Source organism: Tachyglossus aculeatus, chromosome Y2, assembly GCF_015852505.1.
Source record: "Tachyglossus aculeatus isolate mTacAcu1 chromosome Y2, mTacAcu1.pri, whole genome shotgun sequence".
Taxonomy (NCBI): Eukaryota; Metazoa; Chordata; class Mammalia; order Monotremata; family Tachyglossidae; genus Tachyglossus; species Tachyglossus aculeatus.
The window spans coordinates 2,591,318-2,619,295 of record NC_052094.1 but is presented as its reverse complement, the minus strand read 5'-3'; the positions used below and the strand labels follow the sequence as shown (position 1 = coordinate 2,619,295).

At 46.6% G+C, this 27,978-nt stretch overlaps 1 protein-coding gene across 1 annotated transcript in view; it reads left to right on the top strand.

The window, feature by feature from the left end:
• The window catches only part of LOC119946690 (ras-responsive element-binding protein 1-like), a 249,262-nt gene that overhangs the window by 188,964 nt on the left and 32,320 nt on the right, over positions 1–27,978 (top strand). The window contains exons 9-10 of the mRNA XM_038768104.1: positions 2,692–2,881; positions 14,448–17,358. Of these exons, the coding sequence (XP_038624032.1) occupies positions 2,692–2,881; positions 14,448–17,358 (3,101 nt within the window). The remainder of the gene's footprint in view (positions 1–2,691; positions 2,882–14,447; positions 17,359–27,978) is intronic.

Here is a 27,978-nt window from a genome sequence, read left to right as displayed (position 1 = left end):
ATTAAGGACTTAACTGTTCAGAGCACTGGGGTACATGCAAGCTTATCAAATGAACCACAGTTCCCATTCCAGTACCTCAGAGGACTGACCATCTGAGTGGGAAAAAACAAGTATTGTGCCCCATTGTATAGATGAGGAAATTGTACCAGAGTTAAAGGACTTCCCCAGGGTCACACATACAGGTAGTGATGGGACTGACTGGACTCTGGGTCAGTTAGTAGCATTTTCTGAATACCTGTTTTGGACAAAGCACTGTACTAAGTGCCTAGGAAGGAGGTTAAGTAGAATTAATCAGTAGTATTTATTGAGCCCTTAACTGGGTGCAGAGCACTATACTAAGTGCTTGGGAGGGTCCAGTATAATAATAATGATGGTATTTGTTAAGCTCTTACTATGTGTGAAGTGCTGCTCTAAGCGGTCAGTTGGGTGGGGGGATATAACGTGATCAGGTTGTCCCATGTGGGGCTCACAGTCTTAATCGCCATTTTACAGATGAGGTAACTGAGGCACAGAGAAGTTAAGTGACTTGCCAATAGTCATACAGCAGACAATCGGCAGAACCGAGATTAGAACCCATGACCTCTAACTCCCAAGCCCGAGCTCTTTCCACTGAGCCACGCTGCTTCTCATATACATATATTTATATACTCATATGCTTCTCAGTACAACAGAGTTGGAAAGTACATTCCTTGCCCACAACAAGTTTATAATCTAGGGGACGAAGTTATAGTCTAATAGGATTCCTGCCCTCAAGGAATTAATAATCTAGCAGGGGAGACAGATACAAAAATAAGCTACAGATAGGAGCAAGTAATAGAACATAAAGATAGGAATACAATGCTTGCGGATGGGTATGAGTACCCAAGGGCTTATAAGGATGGCATGAAAGTGCTGACATTGTAGTTAGGGGAAAATGGAGTGAGAGAGTAAGAAGTCAAGCTAGCCAAGCTAGCTCCGTTCCTCGCTTCAAAGCCCTACTGAGAGCTCACCTCCTCCAGAAGACCTTCCCAGACTGAGCCCCCTTTTTCCTCTCCCCCTCCCCTTCCCCCCCACTATACCTCCTCCCCCTCCCCACAGCACCTGTACATATGTTTGTATAGATTTTATTTTACTTGTACGTATTTACTATGCTATTTATTTTGTCAGTGGTGTGTATCTAGCTTTACTTCTATTTATTCTGATGACTTGACACCTGACCACATGTTTTGTTTTGTTGTCTGTCTCCCCCTTCTAGACTGTGAGCCTGTTGTTGGGTAGGTACCGTCTCCATATGTTTCCAACTTGTATTTCCCAAGCGCTTATTACAGTGCTCTGCACACAGTAAGCACTCAGTAAATATGATTGAATGAATGAATGAAAGTCAACTGGGAAATACTTCCTTGGAGATGGGCTTCCAGGAGGGGAGAGCAGCCATTTCCAGGATGCGACAGAGTCTTCCAATCCTGTCCTCTTGCCACTAGGCCATATTCCCCTCTGCCCTGATGTTTTCTGACGTGCATTTATCATTATGCAGTTTTTTTAGTATTATAAATTATTATATTAATGACAATAATAATAATGGTATTTATTAAGCACCTGCTATGTGCTATCTACTGTTACAAGCACAAATTAATCATGTTGGACACAGTCCCTGTCCTACATGAGGCTCACATTATCAATTCCCCTTTTACAGATGAGATAACTGAGTCTCAGAGAAGTGAAACGACTTCCCCAAAATCATACAGCAGACAAGTGGAGGAACTGGGATCAGGACATCACACACACACGCACACGCACACACACACCCCCACCACCTCACCTCACCCTCCCTATTCCCCCGTGCTGTTTTCCCCTAGGAAAGTGGCGAGTGCTAAACCAAAATGTCTTTTTTTTAATGGCATTTGTTAAGCTCTTACTATGTGCAAAGCACTGTTCTAAGCACTGAAGCACAGTTCGAAGCACTGAAGTATTGTTCTAAGCACTGGCTTCCTTCTCCTCGTCCTTCAGGAGGCCTTCTGTGACTAAGCCCCCCTTTACTTTTCTCCCACGTCTTTCTGCATCACCCTGACTTTATTCACACCACCTCCCCACAAAGCCCCACAGCATTTATTTAAATTTGGGCAGGGAATGTGTCTGATGTTATATTGTACTCTCCTGGGCACTTAGTACAGTGTCTTGCACACAATAAGTGCTCAATAAATACAATTATTATTATTATTATCTTTACACAAATGATGAGGTTGGATGAAAATGAATAATATGTACTAGAAATGGCTGATAGATTTGTACAGCATGGGGTGATAGGAATTGAGAAAAGGATTATTGGAAGATGTGGAATATTGGGGAGGGCCTCAGTTTGATGGATTTGGGGGGCAGGTGTTCAAAGCTTGGGGTGAGAAAGATAATGGTAGTGGGAGAACAGAGTGAGGTACAGTCAGAAGGTTAAGTCTGGGAGAAATGTAGAGCCAGGAGTTGCATGCTGTATGTTCTTTGTGTTTCCTGTAGGTAAAGTGGCCATTAAATGGTTGAAAGTGAATTTCTTAAAGAAAAGGTGGGTGATGTTTCTAGGTAAACATTTTAACTCTTGTTAGAATTATATCATGTAAACATCTTATAGTATGTTCTTAATTAATTCACAGGTACAAAATGGTGTATAACATGACTTGGGAAATCTCACTCAGAATTTTGACATGTTTCTCCCTCCCTCTTCAGATGTGAAGTTTGCTGTATTACCTTCCGTACCCACCGGGGACTGCTCCGTCATAATGCAATTATCCACAAACAACTACCACTAGACCCAACAGGAAAGCCTTTCATCCAGAACAACCCTTCGATTCCTGCTGGTTTCCATGATTTAGGATTCACTGACTTCTCCTGTAGGAAGTTTCCTCACATTTCTCAGGTACCCTGTCTTAACTATTGAATGCAGAATTACACATGCCTATTTAAGGAATTGGATTCACCTCCATCAAATTCTCCATCAGATTTTCCTTTTTCACCAATATCACCAATATTGCCCTATATCATTGTGAAGTTGCATGGCCCAGTGGAAAGAGTGCGAGCTCGGGAGCCAAAGAACATGGTTTTCATTCAGTTGTATTTATTGAACGCTTACAGTGTGCAGATCACTGTACTAAGCACTTGAGAATTATAATTTGGCAACAGTTAGAGATGGTCCCTACCCAACAATGGGCTCACAGCCTAGGCGGGGGAGACATACAACAAAACAAAACAAGTAGTTAGGTATCAATACCATCAGAATAAATAGAATTGTAGCTATATATAAATCATTAATAAAATGAATATAGTAAATATGTACAAATAAAGTAGAGTAATAAATATGTACAGATGTATACAAGTGCTGTGGGGCTGTGAAGGGAGTAGGGCTGGGGGAGGGAAGGGGGACGATGGGGAGGAGGAGGAGGACAGGAAAAAGGGGGGATCAGTCTGGGAAGGCATCCTGGAGGCGTTGAGCTCTCACTAGGGCTTTGAAGGGAGGAAGAAAGCTTGATTGGTGGATATGTGAAGGGAGGGCATTCCAGGACAGAGGAAGGACATGGGCCAGGGGTCGAGGGTGGGACAGGCGAGTACGAGGCACAGTGAGGAGGGTAGAGGCAGAGGAGTAGAGTGTATGGGCTGGGCTGTAGAAGGGGAGAAGGGAGATGAGGTAGGAGTGGGTGAGGTGATGGAGAGCCTTGAAGCCGAGAGTTAGGAGTTTTTCCTTGATTTGAAGTTTGACAGGCAACCACTGGAGATTCTTGAGGAGGCGAATGACATGCCCAGAGCGTTTCTGTACAGAGATAATCCGGGCATCAGAGTAAAGAATAGACCAAACCAGGGAGAGATAGAAGATAGATGGGAGATCAGAAAGGAGACTGATGCAGTAAACAGTCAATCAATCCATCGTATTTATTGAGCGCTTACTGTGTGCAGAGCACTGTACAAAGCGCTTGGGAAGTACAAGTTGGCAACATATAGAAACAGTCCCTACCCAACAGTGGGCTCACAGTCTAGAAGGGGAGACAGAGAACAAAACCAAACATATTAACGAAATAAAATAGATAGAATAGATATGTACAAGTAAAATAAATAAATAATACAAACATATATACATATATACAGGTGCTGTGGGGAAGGGAAGGAGGTGAGTGGGGGACAATGGGGAGAGGAAGAGGAGGCTCAGTCTGGAAAGGCCTCCTTTAGGAGGTGAGCTCTCAGTAGGGCCTTGAAGGGAGGAAGAGAGCTAGCTTGGCGGATGGGCAGAGGGAGGGCATTCCAGGCCAGGGGGATGACGTGGGCCGGGGCTCGACAGCGGGACAGGCAAGAACGAGGCACGGTGAGGAGATTAGCGGCTGAGGAGCGGAGGGTATTGGCTGGGCTGTAGAAGGAGAGAAGGGAGGTGAGGTAGGAGGGGGCGAGGTGATGGACAGCCTTGAAGCCCAGGGTGAGGAGTTTCTGCCTGATGTGCAGATTGATTGGTAGCCACTGGAGATTTTTGAGGAGGGGAGTAACGTGCCCAGAGCGTTTCTGGACAAAGACAATCCGGGCAGTGGCATGAAATATGGATTGAAGTGGGGAGAGACACGAGGGTGGGAGATCAGAGAGGAGGCTGATTCAGTAGTCCAGACGGAATAGGATGAGAGCTTGAACGAGCAGGGTAGCGGTTTGGATGGAGAGGAGAGTGCAGATCTTGGCAATGTTGCGGAGCTGCGACTGGCAGGTTTTGGTGACGGCTTGGATGTTAGAGGTGAATGAGAGAGCAGAGTCGAGTATGACACCAAGATTGTGGGCATGTGAGACGGGAAGGATGGTAGTGCCGTCAACAGTGATGGGAAAGTCAGGGAGAGGGCAGGGTTTGGGAGGGAAGACAAGGAGTTCAGTCTTGGACATGTTGAGTTTTACGTGGCGGGCAGACATCCAGAAGGAGATGTCCTGAAGGCAGGAGGAGATGTGAGCCTGGAGAGAGGGGGAGAGAGCAGGGGCAGAGATGTAGATTTGGGTGTCATCAGCGTAGAGATGATAGTTGAAGCCATGGGTGCAAATGAGGTCACCAAGGGAGTGAGTGTAGATCGAGAACAGAAGGGGACCAAGCACTGAACCTTGGGGAACCCCCACATTAAGGGGATGGGAGGGGGAGGATGAGCCTGCAAAAGAGACTGAGAATGAACAACCGGAGAGATAAGAGGAGAACCAGGAGAGGGCAGAGTCTGTGAGGCCAAGGTTGGGTAACGTGTTGAGGAGAAGGGGGTGGTCCACAGTGTCGAAGGCAGCTGAGAGGTCGAGGAGGATTAGGATAGAGTATGAGCTGGTGGATTTGGCAAGCAGGAGGTCATTGGTGACCTTTGAGAGGGCAGTTTCCATGGAATGTAGGGGACGGAAGCCAGACTGGAGGGGGTCAAGGAGAGAGTTGGTGTTGAGGAATTCGAGGCAGCGCATATAGACGACTCGTTCAAGGAGTTTGGAAAGGAGTGGTAGGAGGGAGATGGGGCGATAACTAGAAGGTGAGGTGGGGTCAAGGGAGGGTTTTTTTAGGATAGGAGAGACATGGGCATGTTTGAAGGCAGTGGGGAAGGAACAAGTGGAGAGTGAGCAGTTGAAGATGGAAGTTAAGGAGGGGAGAAGGGACGGAGCGAGAGATTTCATGAGGGAGAGGGAATGGGGTCAGAAGCACAGGTGGCCAGAGTAGCACGGAGGGAGGAGAGCTCCTCTGATACTGCTGGGAAGGATGGGAGAGTAGCTGAGTGTTGAGAGCCAGTGGGTTGGAGAAGGGGTGGGGGAGTGACTTTGGGGAGGTCGGACCTGACGGATTTAATTTTATTAATGAAGTAGGAGGCCAGATTGTTGGGGGTGAGGGAAGGAGGAGCGGGAGGAACCGGGGGCCTGAGAAGGGAGTTGAATGTATGATAGAGCTGATGGGGATGATGGGCATGGGTGTCAATAAGGGAGGAGAAATAGTTTTGTCTGGCGGAAGAGAGGGCTGAGTTAAGGCAGGAAAGGATAAACTTGAAATGAATGAGGTTGGCATGGTGTTTAGAGACTTTAGTAATCCAGGTGGGATAGAATGAGAGATTGAACTAGCAAGGTAGTGATTTGGATGGAGAGGAAAGGGAAGATGGGAAGATCTTGGTGATGTTGTGGAGGTGAGACTGGCAGGTTCTGGTGACGGATTGGATGTGTTGGGTGAATGAAAGAGCAGAATCCAGGATGACACCAAGGTTGCGGGCTTGTGAGACAGGAAGGATGGTAGTGCCGTCTACAGTGATGGGAAAGTCAGGAAGAGGACAGGGTTTGGGTGGGAAGATAAGGAGCTCAGTCTTGGACATGTTGAGTTTTAGATGGAGGTCAGACATCCAGATGGAGATGTTCTGAAGGCTGGAGGAGTTGAAACCTGGCTCTTCTCCTTGCCTGCTAAGTGACTTCAGGTTCTTAAAATGGGGATTAAGTAACCTGTCCTCCCTCCTCTGTACACTGTGAACCCTTTGTAGAAAAAGTAGGGTGCCTGACCTGATGATTTTGAGTCTACTCCAATACTTGGTACAGTGCTTGACACATAGTAAGCATGTAACAAGTATCACAATTATTTTTGCTATTATATTTCTTTACCACTTCTTTACCATGAGGAACTCAGTACTTGGTTTGAAGCCAAAAAACACCTTCATGTAGAAGCTTGCCATGGTTTGAATGCATTAGGCTTTTCGCCTTATAAACTAATCTTGTAGACTTTGTATAACCAGAGTGCCTTTTGTCTAGCCTGAAGTGCTTCACAAATATCTTTAAACTCAGGGAGTTTAATGGAATAATAATGATGGTATTTGTTAAGTGCTTACTACATGCCAAGCATTGTTCTAAGCGCTGGGATAAATACATCGTTATTAGATTTTCCCACGTGGTGCTCACAGTCTTAATCCCCATTTTACAAATGAGGTAACTGAGGCACAGAGAAGTTAAGTGACTTGCCCAAAGTCACCCAGCTGACAAGTGGTGGAGTTGGGATTAAAACCCACGACCTCTGACTCCGAAGCCCGTTCTCTTTCCACTAAGCCACGCTGCTTTTCATGAACTGAAGGCTAGTCATGGTGCTCTGTTTTTTTATCCCACAAAGTGGAATTGAATCTTAATAGGGTTTTTTTTTCAAGGGAAGTTATCTACCCAAGGCTGACCGTCATCTTTAGTAATAATATTTATTAAGCACTTATTATATTCAGAGAGCTGGGAAAGAATACGCAGGTAGAAATTAGATATGATCCCTCAAGGAGCTCACAGTCTCGGGGTATGAGGTGGGGAGAAGGAACTGGTGACACGTGTATAAAGAATGATAAAAAAGTAAAACAGCATAAAAGACAAAACAAAAATTAGTAGAGAGCTGTGACAAACGGAGCAGTTTCAGGCTACTTGCAGTTTCAGAGTCCCAAGTGACACCTACAGTTACTGCCCTCCCTTCTGCCTTAGAACAGTGTTTCTCTATCTTTATTGACTCCCATGCTCATTGCCCTCAACAACTGTAACAGACTTTTAACACACTCCTCAAAAACCCTGTGTCCACCCCCATCACTCTGGTTGCTCTTTCTCAATCTCTTTCATGTGTTGCCAACTTGTACTTCCCAAGCGCTTAGTACAGTGCTGTGCTCACAGTAAGCGCTCAATAAATACGATTGATTGATTGATTGATTGATTGATTGACTGATTTCACAGACTTCCCCACTGCCTCCCACCTTGTAACTATGGGAGTCTCTCAAAGTTCAGTTCTGGGGCCCCATTTACACTTACTGCCTTGGAGAACTCATTCATTTCCACAGCTTGAACTCCATCTCTAGGCAGATGATTCCTAAGTCTGTCTCTCTAGGCCTGACCTCTCCCCTTTTTGCAGTATCACATTTCCTCCTGCTTTCAGGTCAGGTCACCTCTACTTGGATGTCCCTCCAACACCTCAAACTTAACATTTCTTAAGAAGCTGCATGGCTCAGTGGAAAGAGCCCAGGCTTTGGAGTCAGAGGTCATGGGTTCAAATCCCTGCTCTGCCAGTTGTCAGTTATGTGACTCTGGGCAAGTCACTTAACTTCTCTGTGTCTTAGTTACCTCATCTGTAAAATGAAGATTAAGACTGTTAGCCCCTGTAGGGCAACCTGATTACCATGTAACCTCCCCAGTGCTTAGAACAGTGCTTTGCACATAGTAAGTGCTTAATAAAATGCCATTATTATTATTATTATGTCCAAACAGAGCTCATCATCTTCCTACCCAAACCGCGTCCACCCTCTTGACTTGCTTATTACTGTAGACAGCAGCACCATGCTCTCTGTTTCACAAGCCCTTAACCTAGGCATTATTTCTGTCACTCTTTTTTGTTTTTTGTTTGTTTGTTTGTTTGTTTAATTGTTTAATGGTACCCTTAACTGTTGGTCCTTTAAGATTCAATTCTGGGTCCCCTTCTATTCTGCATATATACCCACTCCCTTGGATTCACTCCCATGGCTTCTACTACCACGTCTATGCAGATGATACCCAAATCTGCATCTCCAGCCCTGATCTCTCCCACCCTGCAGTCTCGCATTTCCTCCTGCCTTCGAGACATCTCTACTTGGATGTATGACATCACCTCAAGCTAAACTTGTCCAAAACATAACTCCTTATCTTCCCACCCAAACCCTGTCTTCCCCGTGACTTTCCCATCTCTGTAAATGTCACCACCATCCTTTCTATCTCACAACCCTGTAGCCTTCACGTTATCATTGACTCCTCTCTGTCATTCAACCCACATATTCAATCTGTCACCAAATCGGCTGATTCCACCTTGCTGATCTCCCAGTCTCCAGTCTCTCCCCAGTCCCATCCATACTTCTCCCTGGATCACTTTTCTACAAAAATGTTCAGGACATCTTTCCCCACTCCTCAAGAAACTCTAGTCGTTTCCCATCCACCTCCACATCAAACAGAAATCCTCACTTTTAGGTTTAAAGCACTCAGTCACTTTGCCTCCTCCTTCCTTGCCTCTTCTTTCTCCTACTACAACCCAGGCATCACACTTTGCTCCCCTAATGCTAACCTTCTCATTGTACCTTAATTAAGTTTATCTGACCACCAACCCCTCGTCCATGACCTGCCTCCTGCCTGTAACTCACTTCCTCCTTAACTCTGACAGTTAGTCACTCCCCCTTCAAAGTCTTACTGATAGGCACATCTTCTCCAAGAGGCCTTCCCTGACTAAGCCTTCCTGTCCTTTCTCCCACTCCTTTCTGCATTGCCCTGACTTGCTCCCTTTATTCATTCATTCACTCATTCATTCATTCATTCATTCATTCGTATTTATTGAGCACTTACTTTATGCAGAGCACTGAACTAGCACTTGGGAAGTACAGATCGGCAACATATAGTGACAGTCCCTACCCAATAACAAGCTCGCAGTCTAGAAGGGGGAGACAGACAAAAATAAACCGAAATAAGTAGACTGGTATCAATATCAACAGCATAAATAGAATTATACCTATATATATATATTATTAATAAAATAAAGAGTAATAAATTTGTACAAATATACACAAGTGCTGTGGGGAGGGCAAGGGGAAAAGCAGATGGGGGGATGAGGAGGAGGAGAGGATAAGGGGGGCTCAATCTGGGAAGGCCTCCTGGAGGAGGTGAGCTCTCCATAGGGCTTTGAAGGGAGGAAGAGAGCTAGTTTGGCAGATGTGTGGAGGGAGGGCATTCCAGGCCAGGGGAAGGATGTGGACCGGGGGTTGATGGCGGGACAGGTGAGAACGAGGCACAGTGAGTGAGGAGGTTAGCGGCAGAGGAGCGGAGTTTGCGGTCTGGGCTGTAGAAGGAGAGAAGGGAGGTGAAGTAGGAGGGGGCGAGGTGATGGAGAGCCTTGAAGCTAAGAGGAGGAGTTTTTGCTTGATTCGAAGGTTGATAGGCAACCACTGAAGATTTTTAAGGAGGGGAGTGACATGCCCAGAGCATTTCTTTACAAAGATAATCCGGGCAGCAGGGTGAAGTATAGACTGAAGCGGGGAGTGATAAGAGGATGGGAGATCAGAACGGAGGCTGATGCAGAAATTCAGTCGGGATAGGATGAGAAATTGAACCAGCAAAATGGCGATTTGGATGGAGAGTAAAGGGAAGATCATGGTGATGATGTGGATGTGAGACCTGCAGGTTTTTGTGACAGATTGAATGTGTGGGGTGAATGAGAGAGCAGAGTCAAAGATGACACCAAGGTTGTGGGCTTGTGAGACGGGAAGGGTGGTAGTGCCATCTACAGTAATGGGAAAGTCAGGGAGAAGACAGGGTTTTTGAGGGAAGATAAGGAGCTCAGTCTAGGACATGTTGAGTTTTAGATGGTTGGCAGACATCCAGATGCGGATGTTCTGAAGGCAGGAGGAGATATGAGTGTGGAGCGAGGGAGAAAGAATAGAGGTAGAGATGTAGATTTGGGTGTCATCAGCGTCGAGATGACAGTTGAAGCCATGGGAGCGAATGAGTTCACCAAGGGAGAACAGAAGGGGACCAAGAACTCTCCTCACTCTCAGTTTCAAGGCTCTACATTGCCTCGCCCCCTCCTACCTCACCTCCCTTCTCTCCTTCTACAGCCCAGCCTGCACCTCTGCTGCTAACCTCCTCTCTCTGCCTTGTCCCACTATCCTTCTCCTTGTCTGGGATGCCCTCCCACCACACATCTGTCAAACTAGCTCTCTTGCTCTCTTCAAAGCCGTACTAAGAGCTCAACTCCTCTAGGAGGCCTTCCCAGATGGAGCCCCCTTTTTCCTCCCTCCTCCCCTCCCCATCACCCCCCGACCCTACCTCCTTCCCCTCCCCACAGCTCTTGTAGATATTTGTACATATTTATTACTCTATTTATTTTACTCATACATATTTACTACTGTATTCATTTTATAAATGATGTGTATATAGTTATAGTTCTATTTATTCTGATGTTTTTGACACCTGTCTACATGTTTTGTTTTGTTGTCTGTCTCCCCTTTCTAGACTGTGAGCCTGTTGTTGGGTAGGGACTGCCTCTATATGTTGCCAATTTGTACTTCCCAAGCACTTAGTACAGTGCTCTGCACACGGTAAGGGCTCAATATATACAATTGAATGAATGAATGAACTGACCCATGGGGAATCCCTGTAGTAAGGCGATGGGAAGGGGGGGAGGAGCCCACGAAGGAGACTGAGAATAAATGGCCAGAGAGATAAGAGGAGAACCAGGAGAGGATAGTCTGTGAAGCCAAGGTTGGATAGAGTGTTGAGGAGAAGGAGATGGTCCACAGTGTCGAAGGCAGCTGAAAGGTTGAGGAGGATTAGGAAAGAGTAGAAGCTCTTGGACTTGGTAAGACAGAGGTCATTGGTAACCTTTGAGAAAGCAGTTTCAGTGGAGTACAGTGCTCTGCACACAGTAAGCGCTCAATAAATACTATTGATTGATTGATTGACTGAAGCCAGATCAGAGGGGGTCTAGGAGAGAGTTGGACTTGAGGAATTTGAGTCAGCGAGTGTTGAATGTGTCTGTTTTATTGTTATTTTACTCTCCCAAGAGCTTAGTACTGTGCTTTGCACACAGTGATGCTCAATAAATAAAAACAAAAGAAATGGAGGAAACTAGGAAGCTAGCCCTGGGATAGATTGAAGATAATCAGGTTGGACACAGTCCCAACTCCCAGGACTCCCAGTTGTATTCCCTGTTTTACAGACAAGGTAACTCAGTCACCAAGAAGTTAAGTGACTTGCTCAAGATCACACAGGAAACCAGTGGTAGACCTGGGATTAGAACCCAGGTCCTCTGACGTCCAGGACCATTCTCTTTCCACTAGGCTATATTGCTTCTCATGTCTCTCATTCAACCCAGGCATTCAGTGTCCCAACTACCATTGGTTCTTCCTTCACAAAAGCTCTAGAATCTGACCTTTCCTCTCCATCCAAACTGCCAGCTCGCTTACTGAGCCAAGCACTCATCATTTCTCACCTTAACTACTGACTGAATCAGCCTCCTTGCTGAACTCCTGGCCCTTTGTCTCTTCCCTCTGTAGTCTATACTTCCCTCTGCTGTGTGGATCATTTTTGTGATACGCCATTTGGTCCATATGTCCCATTTCCTCAAAATCCTCCAGTGGTTGAACTCTTTTCCATTGACTTTAAACATTCAATCATCTCTTCGCCTACCTAACCTCACTAATGTCCTACTTCAGTCCAACTCAGACACTCTGCTCTTCTAACATCTAACTGTCTCTGGTCCTCCATCTCATGTATCACACCATTTACCCCTTGTCCACATTCTCCCTCAGGTCTGAAACTCCCTTTCCCTTCATATCAACATTCCACCACTTTCCCCACCTTTGAAACCCTCCTAAAATTATCTCCTGCAAGAGGCCTTCCCAGACTAAGCCTTTTATTTCTCATATCTGCCATCCCATCTGTGTTAACTCCGCACTTGGCTGTGTTTCCCTGAAGTACGTTGTACCCTATAGTCCTTGTGTCAGTAGTCTTACACTCTACTAAATCCCCTTTTCCGAATGTATTTTTAAGTTTATCTCCTCCTCTGTGGGCAGAGTTCATGTACCAAATCTGATGTATTGTACTTTCCCAAGCACCCAGCACAGTACTCTGAACATAGTAAGCATTCAGAAAGTACCATTGATTGATTGATAGATCACCACACCACCCCTTTTCCTCTCCAGTTCTTCCCTGTGAAATTTGCTTATGTGTTTGTGTTCATATTTATTGATTTGAAACCAAACCAAATTGAAAATTTGTAGCGTTCGGCTTTCTTTTGAAAATGTTGTCAAGCCATGGTCATGGCATTCCCATGGCAATACCTTGTACTTCTCACTCATTCAATTGTATTTACAGAGCACTTACTGTGTGCAGAGCACTGTACTAAACGCTTGGGAAGTACAAGTCAGCAGCATGTAGAGATGGTCCCTACCCAGCAACGGGCTTACAGTATAGAAGGGGGAGACAGACAACAAAACAAAAGGAGACAGACATCAAAACAAAACATGTGGACAGGTGTCAAAATCGTCTGAACAAATAGAATTATAGCCATATAAACATCATTAAAAAAATAAATAGAATAGGAAATATGTACATGTATAATAAATAGATTAATAAATCTGTACAAATATATACAAGTCTGTGGGGAGGGGAAGGAGGTAGAGCTGGGGGGATGGGGAGGAGGAGAGGAAAAAGGGGGCTCAGTCTGGAAAGGCCTTCTGGAGAAGGGGCGTTCTCAGTAGGGCTTTGAAGGGAGGAAGAGAGAGCTAGCTTGGCGCCTGTGTGAAAGGAGGGCATTCTAGGCCAAGGGAAGGATGTGGGCCAGAAGTCGACAGCAGAACAGGCAAGAACAAGGCACAGTGAGGAGGTTAGTGGCAGAGGAGTGGAGCGTGTGGGCTGGGCTGTAGAAGGAGAGAAAGGGAGGTGAGGTAGGAGGGGGCAAGGTGATAGAAGCCAAGAGAGAGGAGATTTTGCTTGATTGGTAGGTTAACAGGCAACCACTGGAGATTTTTGAGGAGGGGAGTGACATGCCCAGAGCATTTCTGTACAAAGATAACCTGGGCAGCAGAGTGAAGTATAGACAGAAGCTGGGAGAGAAAGGAGGATGGGAGATCAGAAAGGAGGCTGATGCAGAAATCCAGTCGGGATAGGATGAGAGATTGAACCAGCAAGCTAGCGGTTTGGATGGAGAGGAAAGGGCAGATCTTGGTGATGTTATGGAGATAAGACCGGCAGGTTTTGGTGAGGGATTGGATGTGTGGGGTGAATGAGAGAGCAGAGTCGAGGATGAAACTCCAGCCTCTTTCTTCTGGGGTTCTGAAAGTTCTTGTTTTGGAGATTCATTTTTATGGTATTTGATAAGATCTTACTATGTTTAAACTCTGTTCTAAGCGCCGAGGTAAATATAAGTTAATTAGGTCAGTCACAGTCCCTATCCTTCACAAGGCTCACAGTTGAAATGGAAGGGAGAACAGGTACTAAATCCCCATTTTACAGTTAAGAAAACTAAGGCACAGAGAAATTGTGTTGTACCCAAGGTCACAAAGCAAGCAGTTGGCAGAACTGGGATTAGAACACGGGTCCTCTGACTCCCAGGCCCATGCTATATCCTCTAAATCATGCAGCTTGCTCCAATTAAGAATAGGACAGTCAGGTATCTGTGACCTGATCTGACCTGACTGACCGAATTGCAAAGCCAGGGTAGATTAATTAATTAATTCATTCAGTCGTATTTAACGAGCATTTACTGTGTGCTTAGCACAGTACTAAATGCTTGAAAGAGTAAAGCATAACAACAGACTGATTCATTGCTGCCTACAATGAGCTCAAAGTCTGTATTTGGGAGGGAGGAAAAAGTTTTGTTTCTTTGCGGAGGATAAAGAGTTCAGAATTGGCAGAGTGGTAAGTATTCTTAAACATCAGGTCCACGAATTATAACATTCTCTTGTTTTCCCTCCCCTTTGTCCCTTGGTTTTCTACAGGTCTGGTGTGAGACAAATCTGCGAAGATGCATCAGTGAATGTCACCGTTTTATCTGTGAAAGTTGTAACAAGGCATTCCCTATGCTCTCCGCTCTGACACTGCACAATCATACTCACGTCGGAGAACAGGGAAATGACAAGCTAAAACGCCAGCCCAATCCCACAGTTGTTGAGAGCCCAGACCAGAATATCTTCATGGCGTCCTTGGGCCTACAATCCACCAAAGACATCCAACCCACCCCTCAGGAGTCATCGACATCAGTTGGCATCCGTGCACTCTGGCTCGAGACACAGGTGAGCCACCTACCTCAGGATCTCGACAGCCCTGCCCTGCTGAGCATGTCAGCCCTGGACCCCTCTTGCCTGGGGAACTCACTAATGGTTATCCCTCCAACCAAGGAGGCAATGAAGCCCCTGTCCCTGCAGCCCTTTCAGAATGGCTTCATAATTCAGCCAGACAGCGCCATCGTCGTCAAACCCATCTCCAGTGAGTCGGCCATTGAGCTGGCTGATATTCAACAAATCCTGAAGATGGCCTCTGCCATCCCCCCTCAGATCAGTCTCCCTCCGCTCTACAAGGCCCCCCCGGCACCCATGCAGTCCATCTTCAAACACATGCCCCCGCTGAAGCCAAAGCCCCTGGTGACCCCTCGAACCGTTGTGGCAACCTCCACCCCACCACCTCTGATTAGTGCCCAGCAGGCCTCCCTGGGCTGTATTAGCCCTAGCTTCCCACCTCCCCCACTGATCAAGAATACAGTGGAGGCCACCTCCAGTTCCCTGCTGCAGTCTCAGCTAGGGGCTCAGCCCCAAGCGGCCGTGCAGCTCTTCTTCCAACCACACTCTGAGGCCCCTGGGCAGCCTGAGGTGAAGGCGCAGCTGGAGCAGGACTGCATCATTGAGGCCCTGCTGCCCTTGAATATGGAGGCCAAGATCAAACAGGAAGTGATGGAGGGGGACCTAAAAGCCATCATTGCTGGAGTGACCAGCAAGAAGACCCAGACCACGCGCAAGGTCTTGTACCCCTGCCGTTTCTGCGACCAGGTGTTCACCTTCTCGGGAGTCCTCCGGGCCCACATCCGATCCCACCTGGGCATCTCCCCATACCAGTGCAATATCTGCGATTACATTGCAGCCGATAAAGCTGCCTTGATCCGCCACCTGCGCACCCACAGTGGGGAGCGGCCCTACATCTGTAAGATTTGCCATTACCCTTTCACCATCAAGGCCAACTGTGAGCGTCACCTGCGCAAGAAGCACCTCAAGGTCACTCGGAAGGACATCGAGAAGAATATTGAATACATCTCCAGCAATGCTTCTGAGATGCTCAACTCCTTCTGCTCCCTGGATACTGTATGCCGGCTCTGTGGGGAGGATTTGAAACACTACCGGGCCCTGCGAATCCACATGAGGAACCACAGCGGTGGCTGCCAGAAGGGCCACAAGCCCTTCAAGTGCAAGGAGTGCAGCACAGCCTTTTCTGCCAAGCACAGCTGTGTCCATCACATCCTCAAGCAGCACTTGTATGTGCCAGAGTACGAGATTGAGAACTACATCATGACTGTGGACCACAGAGAGGGCAGGTCCCAGGAAGGACCACTTCCTAACTCATCATCTTCCTTGTCATACTCGTCATCCTCTTCCTGCTCCTCTTCTAATTCCACTTCCTCCTCCTCCTTGCCACACAAGGGGAGCGGCAGGGGTACCTGTGGTGTCCTCTCACCTTTGGCTGCTGTCCTTGAGCCACAGAATGGCTTCTTGTGTAGGGGGCCACCACCATCTCACATCTCCATCAAGCTAGAGCCAGCGAGCAACTTCCCACCAGACTTCAGTGAACCATTAGACTTCTCGCAGAAGAGCAAGGACCCAAGCCTTGTTCATATGAAGCAGGAGAATCCCTCCATTTTCGTTCCTTCTTCCCTGGCCCCGTATGACTACTTGATGGAGCCCATTGACCTGTCCATTCCCAAGGGCTTCCGGCATGACATTGATGGCTCTCTGGTCTCTGAAGAGGCCTGGAACCCAGACCCAGGTCCTGGAGGCAGTGATCCACCTATTGGCTGTTCGCCACCGTGCCCAAACTTGTCTGTGATCTTTGGATCCAGTGGGAGTTTAGAAAAGCCTGCAGCAGCAGCCACCACAGTCCCTGTTCTTCAGCACCTGCCCCAGCTCCTGAAAGGCCCTTTACACCTCACTGTACCCATCATCTCCCCTGCGATCCTGAGCAACACAGCCCTGCTGCGCCCCCTGAGGCCCAAGCCACCACCTCCCCTCCTGCCAAAACCCTCTATAGCTAAAGAGCTGCCCCCCTTGGCCTCCATTGCCCAGATTATCTCTTCTGTATCATTGGCACCGGCCTTGCTGAAGACAGAGGTGGTTGACCGTGGTTTCAGTCTGACCAACAACTCTTTGAGGCTGGAAAAACCCGGGGTCACCAAGCCCAAAGGGGCGCCTGCCACTGCAGCCATCCTGAAAGAGCCTGGAGACCTGCCTCTCCCAAGAGACAGCCCTGGAGCTGCCTCCCCAGAGCAGGGGCTGGCTAGCTCTTTTAAGAAGCGGGGCCGGAAAAGAGGTACCAAGAATCAGGCCAGAGCCATTGGCAGCAGTGTCGACTTGGAGTCAAGTGGTGAATTTGCCAGTATTGAAAAAATGCTGGCCTCCACCAACACAAATAAGTTCAGCCCATTCCTGCAGCCCACTGATGATCACGTCAAGGAGGAGGCGGTTACTGCAGCTGCTGCTGACTGGAAAAGGATGAGCAATGACGACCAGGATGGCCCTGAGGGCAAGCAGCAGCAGAGGGGCAAGCAGAACCCTAACACCAACTGCATTCAGAAGGTCACGTGCCCTTTCTGCCCGCGGGTCTTTTCTTGGGCCAGTTCCCTCCAGCGGCATGTGCTCACTCACACTGGTAGGTGTCTCGTCTTGCCTATCTTGAGCCAGTGAAGGTTCCTGCCTAAATGAGTAGTTCCTGGGAAATTACCGTGGGATGTTCAGGGTTGGGAGAAGAGGGCTGTACTCTCCTCCCTTCTTCTCCCATCCCTTCAATCCTTCATCCCACCTATCCTTCATCCCATCCTCGCTTCGCAACCAGGTTTTGAGCAGGGATGTTCTTTGCTTTCCAGGGGACCAGTTTATACAATACAACAGAATTAGCAGACCTGTTCCCTGTCCATAACAAGCTTACAGTCTAGAGAGGAAGTCAGACTTTACTTTGGATAAATACTTAATAGTATATAATTTAAAAACAGTATATAAGTGCTGTGGGTCTGAGGGAGGTGTTAGAGGATAATAATAATAATAATAATTTGGTATTTGTTAAGCATTTAGTATGTGCCAAGCACTGTTCTAAGCACTGAGGGAGATATATGGTAATCAGGTTGACCCACATGAGGCTCACAGTCTTTGTCCCCATTTTCCAGATGAGGTAACTGAGGCCCAGAGAAGTTAAGTGACTTGCCCAAAGTCACACAGCTGATACATGGAGGAGCCAGGATTAGAGCCCATGACCTCTGACTCCCAAGCCTGTGCTCTTTCCACTGAGCCACGCTGATTCTCTAAGGATGCAAATGCAAGGGTGACACAGAAGGGAGTAGGAGAAGAGGAAATGAAGGCTTAGTTGGGGAAGGCCTCAGAAAGAGAAGTGATTATACTAAGCCTTTGAAGGTGGGGAGAATGACCATCGGTCAGATATGAAGAGAAAGGGAGTTCCAGGCCAGAGACAGGGTGAAGGCAATTGATCAGCTGTGAGATAGACAAGCTCATGGTACAGTGAGTAGGTTGGTGTTAATAATAATAATAACAATAATAATAATAATAATAATAATAACAACAATATAAACTGTGTTAGTTAATTGCTTACTATGTGCCAGGCACTTTACTAAGTACTGAGGCGGATACTAGAAAATCATGTTGGATACTGTCGCTGTCCCATGTCATTCTCAATCCCCATTTGACAGATGAGCTAACTGTGAGCCAACTGAAACACAGAGAAGTGAAATAATTTGCCCAAGGACACATGGCAGACAAGTGGCAGAGCTGGGATTAGAGGAGTGAAGTGTTCTGGCTGGGTAATAGTAAGAAATCCTGCACCTCCAATGCACAAATTTGTGCCATTCCGAACCTGTAACCACATTCAATTTTCTTTACTCATCATGCCCCTCTCCCCATCTCCCCTACTCCCTCCCTCTGCTCTGTTCCCTTCTCCACAATATGCACTTGTGTCTATTTGTGCATATTTATTATTCTGTTTATTTTATTAATGATGTGTATACATCTGTAATTCTATTTATCTATTCTGATGTTATTGATGTTATTGTTTTGTTTTATCTGTCTCCCCCTTCTAGACTGTGAGCCCGTTGTCGGGATTGTCTCTACTGCCAAATTGTACTTTCCAAGTGCTTAGTACAGTGCTGTGCACACAGTAAGTGCTCAATAAATACAATCGAATGAATGAATGAGTGCCCCATTTAGCTTCCATACTTTAATTCAGCCATAGTTATTGAGCACTTACTGTGTGCAGAGCAGTTTATAAGAAGCTTGGAAAGTACAGTGCATCAATAAATAGAGGGAATCCTCACTCACAACGGGCTTACAGTTTAGAGGGGGGAGACAGACATCAAAACAAGTTAATAGGTATCAATGTAAATAGAATTATAAATATAAACATACACACACACACACACATGAGTTCTGTGGTGTGGAGAGAAGGTGACGAAGAACAAAGGGAGCGAGTCGAGGTGACATGGAAGGGTCGGGGAGCTGAGAAATGGGGGCTTAGTCTGGGAAGGTCTCTTGGAGGTGGTGTGAAGAGGGGAAGAGTAATTGTTTGGTGGATTTGAGGACGGAGAGAGTTGTGGGTTCAGGGGTTTGCGGTGAAGCAGATGAGATTGAGGCACAGAGAGAAGGTTAGCACCAGAGGAGCGGTGTATACGGGCTGGAATGTAGAAGGAAAGAAGGGAGGTGAGGTAAAAAAAGGGCAAGGTGATAGCTTTAAAGCCAATAGTGAGGAGTTTTTGTTTGATGCAAAGGTAGATAGGCAACCACTGGAGATTTTTAAGGAGGGGGATGACATGCCCTGAATGTTTCTGTAAAAAGCTAATCTGGGCAGCGGAGTGAAATATAGATTGAAGTGGGGAGATGCAGGAGTGTGGGAGGTCAGAAAGGAGGCTGATGTGGTAATCCAGTCGGGATAGGATGAGAGACTGTACTAACATCGTAGCAGTTTCGATGGAGAGAAAGGGCAGGTCTTGGCGTTGTTGTGAAAGTGACACCTACAATACTTGGTGATGGATTGAATTACGTGGGGTGAATAAGAGAGTGGAGTCAAGGATGACGCCAAGGTTCGTTCATTCATTCATTGTCATATTTATTGAGCACTTACTGTGTGCAGAGCACTGTTCTAAGCACGTGGGAAGTACAAGTTGGCAACATATAGAGACGGTCCCTACCCAACAACAGCTCACAGTCTAGAAGGGGGAGACAGACAACAAAACAAAACATATGGACAGGTGTCAAGTCATCAGAGTAAGTAGAAGTAAAGCTAGATGCACATCATTAACAAAATAAATAGAATAGTAAATATGTATAAGTAAAATAAATAGAGTAATAAATCTGTACAAACATATAAACAGGTGCTGTTGGGAGGGCAAGGAGGTAGGATGGGGGATGGGGAGGAGGAGAGGAAAAAGTGGGCTTGGTCTGGGAAGGCCTCCTGGAGGAGGTGAGCTCTCAGTAGTACTTTGAAGGGAGGAAGAGAGCTAGCTTCGGGGATGTGTGGAGGGAGGGCCAGGTCAGGGGGAGGATGTAGGCTGGGGGTCGATGGCAGGACAGGCGAGAATGAGGCACAGTGAGGAGGTTAGCAGTAGAGGAGTGGAGGGTGCACGCTGGGCTGTAGAAGAAGAAAAGGAAGGTGAGGTAAGAGAGGGCAAGATGATGGAGATCCTTGAAGCCAAGAGTGAGGAGTTTTTGCTTGATGAGTAAGTTGACTCGTAGCCACTGGAGATTTTTGAGGAGGGGAGTAACATGCCCATAGCGTTTCTGCACAAAGATGATCTGGGCAGCAGCGTGAAGTATAGGCTGAAGAAGGAAAAGACAGGAGGATGGGAGATCAGAGAGGAGGCTGATGCAGTAATCCAGTCGGGATAGGATGAAAATTGAACCAGCAAGGTAGCGGTTTGGATGGTGAGGAAAGGGCAGATCTTGGTGATATTGCAGAGGTGAGACCGGCAATTTTGGTGATGGATTGGATGTGAGGGGTGAACGAGAGAGCAGAGTCGAGGATGACACCATGGTTGCGGGCTTGCAAGACGGGAGGAATGGTAGTGCCATCTACAGTGATGGGAAAGTCAGGGAGAGGGCAGGGTTTGGGAGGGAAGATAACGAGTTCAGTCTTGGACATACTGAGTTTTAGGTGGTGGTCAGACATCCAGATGGAGATGTCCTGAAGTCAGGAGGAGACCCGAGCCTGAAGTGAGGGAGAGAGAGCAGGGGCAGAGATGTAGGTTTGGGTGTCATCAGCATAGAGATGATAGTTGAAGCCATGAAAGCGAGTGAGTTCACCAGGGGAGTGAGTGTAGATAGAGAACACAAGGGGACCAAGAACTGACCCTTGAGAACCCCTACAGTAAGGGGATGGGAGGAGGAGGAGGAGCCCACAAAGGAGACTGAGAATGAACAGCCGGAGAGATGAGGAGAACCAGGAGAGGATGGAGTCTGTGAAGCCAAGCATGGATAGCATGTTGAGGAGAAGGGGGTGGTCCATAGTGTCGAAGGCAGCTGAGAGGTCGAGGAGGATTAGGATAGAGTAGGAGCCGTTGGATTTGGCAAGAAGGTGACCTTTGAGAGGGCAGTTTTGGTGGAGTGTAGGGGACAGAAGCCAGATTGGAGGGGGTCGAGGAGAGAGTTGGCATTGAGGAATTTGAGGCAGCAGGTATAGATGACTCGTTCAAGGAGTTTGGAAAGGAATTATAGGAGAGAGATAGGATGATAACTAGAAGGGGAAGTGGGGTCAAGAGAGGTTTTTTTTTAGGTTGGGGGAGATGTGGGCATGTTTGAATACAGAGGGGAAGGAACCAGTGGAGAGAGAGCAGTTGAAGATGCAAGTTAAGGAGAGGAGGAGGGAAGGGGCGTGAGATTTCATTAGATGAGAGGGAATGGGGTCAGAAGCACAAGTGGCTGGAGTAGCACCTGAGAGAGGAGATTGAGCCCCTTCCTTCCTCTCCCCCTCCCCATCCCCCCACCTTATCTCCTTCCCCTCCCCACAGTACCTGTACATATGCATATATTTGTACATATTTATTACTCTATTTATTTATTTATTTTACTTGTACATATTTATTCTATTTATTTTATTTTGTTAATATGTTTTATTTTGTTGTCTGTCTCCCCTGTCTAGACTGTGAGCCCGCGGTTGGGTAGGGACCATCTCTATATGTTGCCAACTTGTACTTCCCAAGTGCTTAGTACAGTGCTCTGCACACAGTAAGCGCTCAAAACATACGATTCAATGAATGAATGAATCTCTTCTGTAGATAATTCTGGGAAGGATGGGAGAGTAGCGGAAAGGGTTGAGAGCAGGGGAGCTGGAGCAGGGGGAGGAGTAACTTTGGGGAGCTCAGACCTGATGGAGTTAATTTTACTAATGAAGTAGAAGGCCAGATCATTGGGGGTGAGGGATGGAGGAGGGGGAGGAACAGGGGGCCTGAGAAGGGAGTTAAATGTATGCAAGAGCTGACGGGGATGATGGGCATGGGTGTCAGTAAGGGAGGAGAAACAGTTTTGTCTGGCAGAGGAGAGGGTAGAGGCAGGAATGGATAAACGTGAAGTGAACAATTTTGGCTTGGTGTTTAGACTTTGGCCAGCAGCGTTCAGCAGCTCAAGCATAAGAGTGAAGGAAGCAGACAGTGGTAGTGATCCAGGGCTGTGGGTTAGTGGTAAGAGAGTGGTGAAGGGGAAGGGAAGCGATCGAGTTGAGCTGAGTAGAGAGGGTAGAGTTGACAGCAGTAATCTGATCATCAGATTGGGTAGAGAGGAAAGGGAGGTGAGGTGGGCTGTGAGGTGCTCAGAAAGATGGATGGGATTGAGAGAGTGGAGATTTCTGTGAGATAGTATGAGTTTGCGAGACGAAAGTGATGGTTGGGCCATCTACAGCGATAGGAAAGTTTGGGAGAGGACAGGGTTTGAGAGGGAAGATAAGGAGCTCTGTCTTGGATATGTTGAGTTTTAGGTGGCAGGAGGACATTCAACTAGAGGTTTCCTGAAGGCGGGAGGAGATGTGAGCTTGGAAGGAGAGAGAATAGGGGAGGATATATAGATTTGAGTGTTATCCGCATATAGATGGTAGTTGAAACCGTGGGAACAAATGAGTTCTCTAAGAGAGTAGGTGTAGATGAAGACTAGAAAGGGACCAAGAATCCTTAAGGGATCCCTTCAGTTAGGGGATGGGAGGGGGAGGAGGAGCCCATGAAGGAGACTGAAAATGAACAGCCAGAAAGATAAAAGGAGAACCAGGAGAGGATGGAATCAGGCAAAAACTTCTCACTTCAGGCAAAAACTCCTCACCCTCGGCTTCAAGGCTCTCCATCACCTTGCCCCCTCCTACCTCCCTTCTGTCCTTCTACAGCCCAGCCCGCATCCTCCGCTCCTCTGCTGCTAATCTCCTCACTGTGCCTCATTCTCGCCTGTCCCGCTGTCGACCCCCGGCCCACGTCATCCCCCTGGCCTGGAATGCCCTCCCTTCACACGTCCGCCAAGCTAGCTCTCTTCCTCCCTTCAAGGCCCTACTGAGAGCTCACCTCCTCCAGGAGGCCTTCCCAGACTGAACCCCCTCCTTCCTCTCCCCCTCCACCTCCTCCCCATCACCCCCACCTTACTTCCTTCCCCTCCCCACAGCACCTGTATATATGTATATATGTTTGTATGTATTTATTACTCTATTTATTTATTTATTTTATTTGTGCATATTTATTCTATTTATTCTATCTTGTTAATATGTTTTGTTTTGTTCTGTGTCTCCCCCTTCTAGACTGTGAGCCCACTTTTGGGTAGGGACCGTCTCTATATGTTGCCAACTTATACTTCCCAAGCGCTTAGTACAGTGCTCTGCACACAGTAAGCACTCAGTAAATACGATTGAATGAATGAATGAGTATTGAGGAGAATTGATGGTCCACAGCGTCAAAGGCCGCTGAGAGGTCGAGGAGGATTAGAATGGAGTAGGAGCTGTTCGATTTGGCAAGAAGGAGGCCATTGGTGACCTTATGTATATGTCCATAAAATTTGTTTATGTTTATTAATGCCTAATATAATCCGTATAAGTAATATTTATATTGTTTATTGTTGTTTATAATTTATTTAAATCATAAGTTATTTATGATTTATTTGTATTAATGTCTGTGTCCCCCCTAAACTGTAAGCTCATTGTGGGCAGGGACTGTGGCTGTTTATTGTTTTGTTGTACTCACCCAAGCACTTAGTACAGTGCTCTGCACACAGTAAGCACTTAGTAAGTGTGACTGATTGACTGGTTGAAATCAAGGAGATAAGTTAGGATGGGGCAAGGTGATTGAGTTCTCTAAAACTGATGATAAGGAGGGTTCTGTTGGTGCAAAGGTGGACGAGCAACCATTGGAGGTTCTTAAGGAATGGGGAAATATGAACAAAATGATTATTTAGAAAAATGATCCAGGCAGTAGAATGAAGTGCGGACTGAAGTTGCGAATGACGGGACTGGGAGGTTAGCAAGGAGACTGCTTCAGTTGTCAAGGCAGGACAGGACAGGTACTTGGATTAACATGGTAGCAGTTTGGATGGAGAAGGTGGATTTTAGTAATGGTGTGGAGAGTGAACTGATGGGATTTTGGTGACATTAACTATGTGTATTCGTTGCTAATTTAAATCTTCCCATTTGAAGGGATTCAGTTGTTTGTAAGTCAGTCATATTTCTTGAGCTCTTACTGTGTGGAGGACACAGGACCAAGTGCTCGGAAGAGCACAGTATAACAGTAAACAGATGCACAATGTAAGTGCTCAATAAATACGGTTGAATGAATGAATGAACTTGCTCACAAAGAACTTACAGTCTAGTAAAGGAGATGGACATCAACATAAATAAAAAGTATAGATTTACTCTTATGTGCTGTGGGGCTGGAAGGGGGAATGAATAAAGGGAGTTAAGTCATGGTGACATAGAATGGAATGGGAAAAGAGGAAAAGAAGGCTTAGGGAAGGCCTCTTGGAGATATGCCTTCAATAAAGCTTTGAAGTGGGGGAGAGTAATTGTCTGCCGCATATGAGGAGGAAAGGGAATTCCAGGCCAGAGGCAGGATTCATTCATTCAACCATATTTACTGAGCGCTTACAGTGTGCAGAGCACTTTCATTCATTCATTCATTCAATTGTATTTATTGAGCTCTTTGCAGAGCACTGTACTAAACACTTGGGAAGTACAAGTCGGCAACATCTAGAGACGGTCCCTACCCAGCAGCAGGCTCACAGTCTAGAAGGGGGAGACAGACAACAAAACAAAACATATTAACAAAATAAAATAAGTAGAATGAATATGTATGAGTAAAATAAATAGAGTAATAAATATGTAAAAACATATGTAAAAACAAAAAAAAGCACTGTACTAAGTGCTTGGAAAGTTCAATTCATCAACAGAGACAATCCCTACCAATAACAGGTGAATGTAGGAGAAAGACTGGCAGTGAGATAGACGAGATCAGGGCACAGTGAGTAGGTTAGCAGTAGAGGAACCAAGATTGTGTGCTGGTTATCCTCGAATCCTGGCTCTGCCACTTGTGAGCTGTGTGACTTCCGGCAAGCCACTTAAGTTCTCAGTGCCTCAGCTCATCTGTCAAATGAATGAAGACTGTGAGCCCCACTTGGAACAATCTGATCACCTTGTATCTACCCCCAGCACTTAGAACAGTGCTTTGCACATGGTAAGTGCTTAACAAATGCCAGCATTATTATTATTATTATAGTAGGAGAGTAGGGAGGTAAGAGGCAGAAGGACTCAAAGTGATTGAGTGCTTTAAAGCGGATGGTAAATAGTTTGTTTGATGCTGAGGTGGATGGACAACTATTGGAGGTTTCTGAGGAGAGGGGAAATATGGACTGAACATTTTTGTAGGAAAATGACTTGGGCACCAGAGGAGGTATGGACTGGAGTGGAAGAGACAGAAGGTCAGCAAGGAGATGGGATAGGTTAACTGATCGAATTAACATGGTAACAATTTGGATGGAGAGGAGCGGGAGGATTTTAGTGATGTTGTGAAGGTTGAACTGACAGGATTTAATGACGGATTGAATATGTAGGTTGAATGAGAATACGGAGTCAAGGATTAGGCCAAGATTACAGGCTTATGAGACAGGAAAGATGATGGTGCACTCTTCAGTGATGGGAAAGTCAGGAGGCCGGGGGAAGAATTGTGGGGGAAATAAAATGTTCTGTTTTAGACATATTAAGTTTGAGCTGATGGGAGAACATCCAAGTAGAGATGTCTTGAAGTTAGAAGGAAATACAAGACTGCAGAGGGGGAAACAGAACAGAGCTGGAGATATAGATTTGGGAATCATCTGCATAGAGGTGGTAATTGAAGACATGGAAGTCATGAGTCCTCCAAGGGAGTGGGTGTAGATGGAGAACTGAAGAGAACTGAGAACTGAACCTTGAGGGACCCCCCACCCCAAAGTTAGGGGGTGGGAGGCAGAGGAAAAGCCTGCAAAAGGAGATTGAGAATGAGCAGCCAGAGAGTAGGAGGAGAACCAGGAGAGGATATTGTTAGTGAAACAAAAGTTGGATACCATTTCCAGGAGAAAGTGATGATCAACAATGTCCAAGGTAGCTGAGAATTAGGATGGAGTAGACAGTTGGATTTGGCAAGAAGGAAATCATTTGTGACCTTTGAGAGGGCAGTTTCTGTGGAGAGAAGGGTATAGAAGCCAGATGGGAGAGGGTCAATAAGAGAATTGGAGGACTGCAGTGTAGACAACTGTCTCAAGGATTTTTGAGAGGAATACTAGGAGGGAGATGGGGTGATAACTGGAGGGAGCCATGGGGTCAAGGGAGGTTTTTTTTTTTAATTTGGGAGATATAGGCATGTTTGAAAGCAGTGGGAAAGAAGCCATTGGAAAAAGAACAGTTGAAGATGGCTGTTAGAGGGGGAACAAGGGAGGAGGCAAATGATTTGATAAGGTCAGAAGGAATTGGATTGGTTGTGCAGGTGGAGGGGATGGATTTTGGGAGAAGGCAGGAGATCTGTAAAGATACTGCTGGGAAAGATGGGAAAGTTGAAAAAGGGTTGGATGGAAGAGGGACTGGGGAAGAGCAGGGGAGACTTTAGGAAGATAACCCCTGACAGTGTCAATTTTCTTAGTAAAGTAGGTGGCCAGATCATTGCAGGCAAGTGATGGGGGAGGTGGAGGAACAGGGAGCCTTAATGTTTGGAACAACTAACGAAGGCGATGGACATGGGTGTCAGTATGATAGAGAAATAATTTTGCCAGACAAGAGGAGAGGCCAGAGTTAAAGTACGCAAGGATAAATTTGAAGTGGACAAAATTGGCCTGATTTCCAGATTTGTGCCAGCACTCTGCTGCTTGTGCACAAGAGCAAAGGAAGTGACTGGAGGTGAACCAAGGGCTGTGGGTTAGTGGTACAAGATCAACAAAGGGATGGGGAGGGGGGCGTTGGCAAGTAAGTTGAGTTCAGTAGAGAGAGTAGTTGGGAGTAACAAATTGGTCATTAAGGCAAGGTAGTTGGGGTATGGAGGCTGAGGGGTGTGATGAGTTGAGAAAATTGGATGGGGTCCAGGGATCGGTGGTCTCTGTAGAGGAAGGGTACAGATTTGTGGGGAGAAGGTGAGTGGGAGAGAAGGCAGGTGAGGAGATTGTCGTCAGATAGAGGGATTTCAGGGTTGATGAGGTAGAGATTGTGTAGTGGCTAGAGATGATGAGATCAAGTTGAGGAGTGATAAAAGGCAGGGAGCAGAAGGGACATCAGGAACATCTGTGTGGATATAGAAGGCCCCAAGGATCAGTGCAGGCATGGAGAAAGAGAAGGAATGTGAAAAAGTGATTAAATGGTTAAAGAAGTTGAAAGTGAGACCTGGCTGTTGATGAAAGTTGTTAGAATCTGGAGTGGGTGGTAGAGGTGGATGATATGGACCTCGAAGGAGAAGAAAGAAAGGCATGGAGGAGGTAGGATGGTGTGGAAACTGCATTTGGGGCATGAGAAGGAAGCCAAAACCTCTTTTCCCAGTGGGTGAGCCCGCCTCTGGAGAGAGCAGCATGAGAAACCGTGTTGTCAGAGGAGAGTCAGGTTTCAGTGATGGTGAGGAGGAGTAGTAACTGGATCAGGAACAGGTCAAGGATGAGGGAGACTTCCCATGATGGAGCAAAAGTTCCACAAGCCACACTTGTATTGAGTTTCCAGTGAGGCTCAACTCCTGTGGTTGCCCATCCACCTCTGCGTCAAACAGAAAGTCCTCACTTTTGGCTTTAAAGCACTCAATCGCTTTGCCTT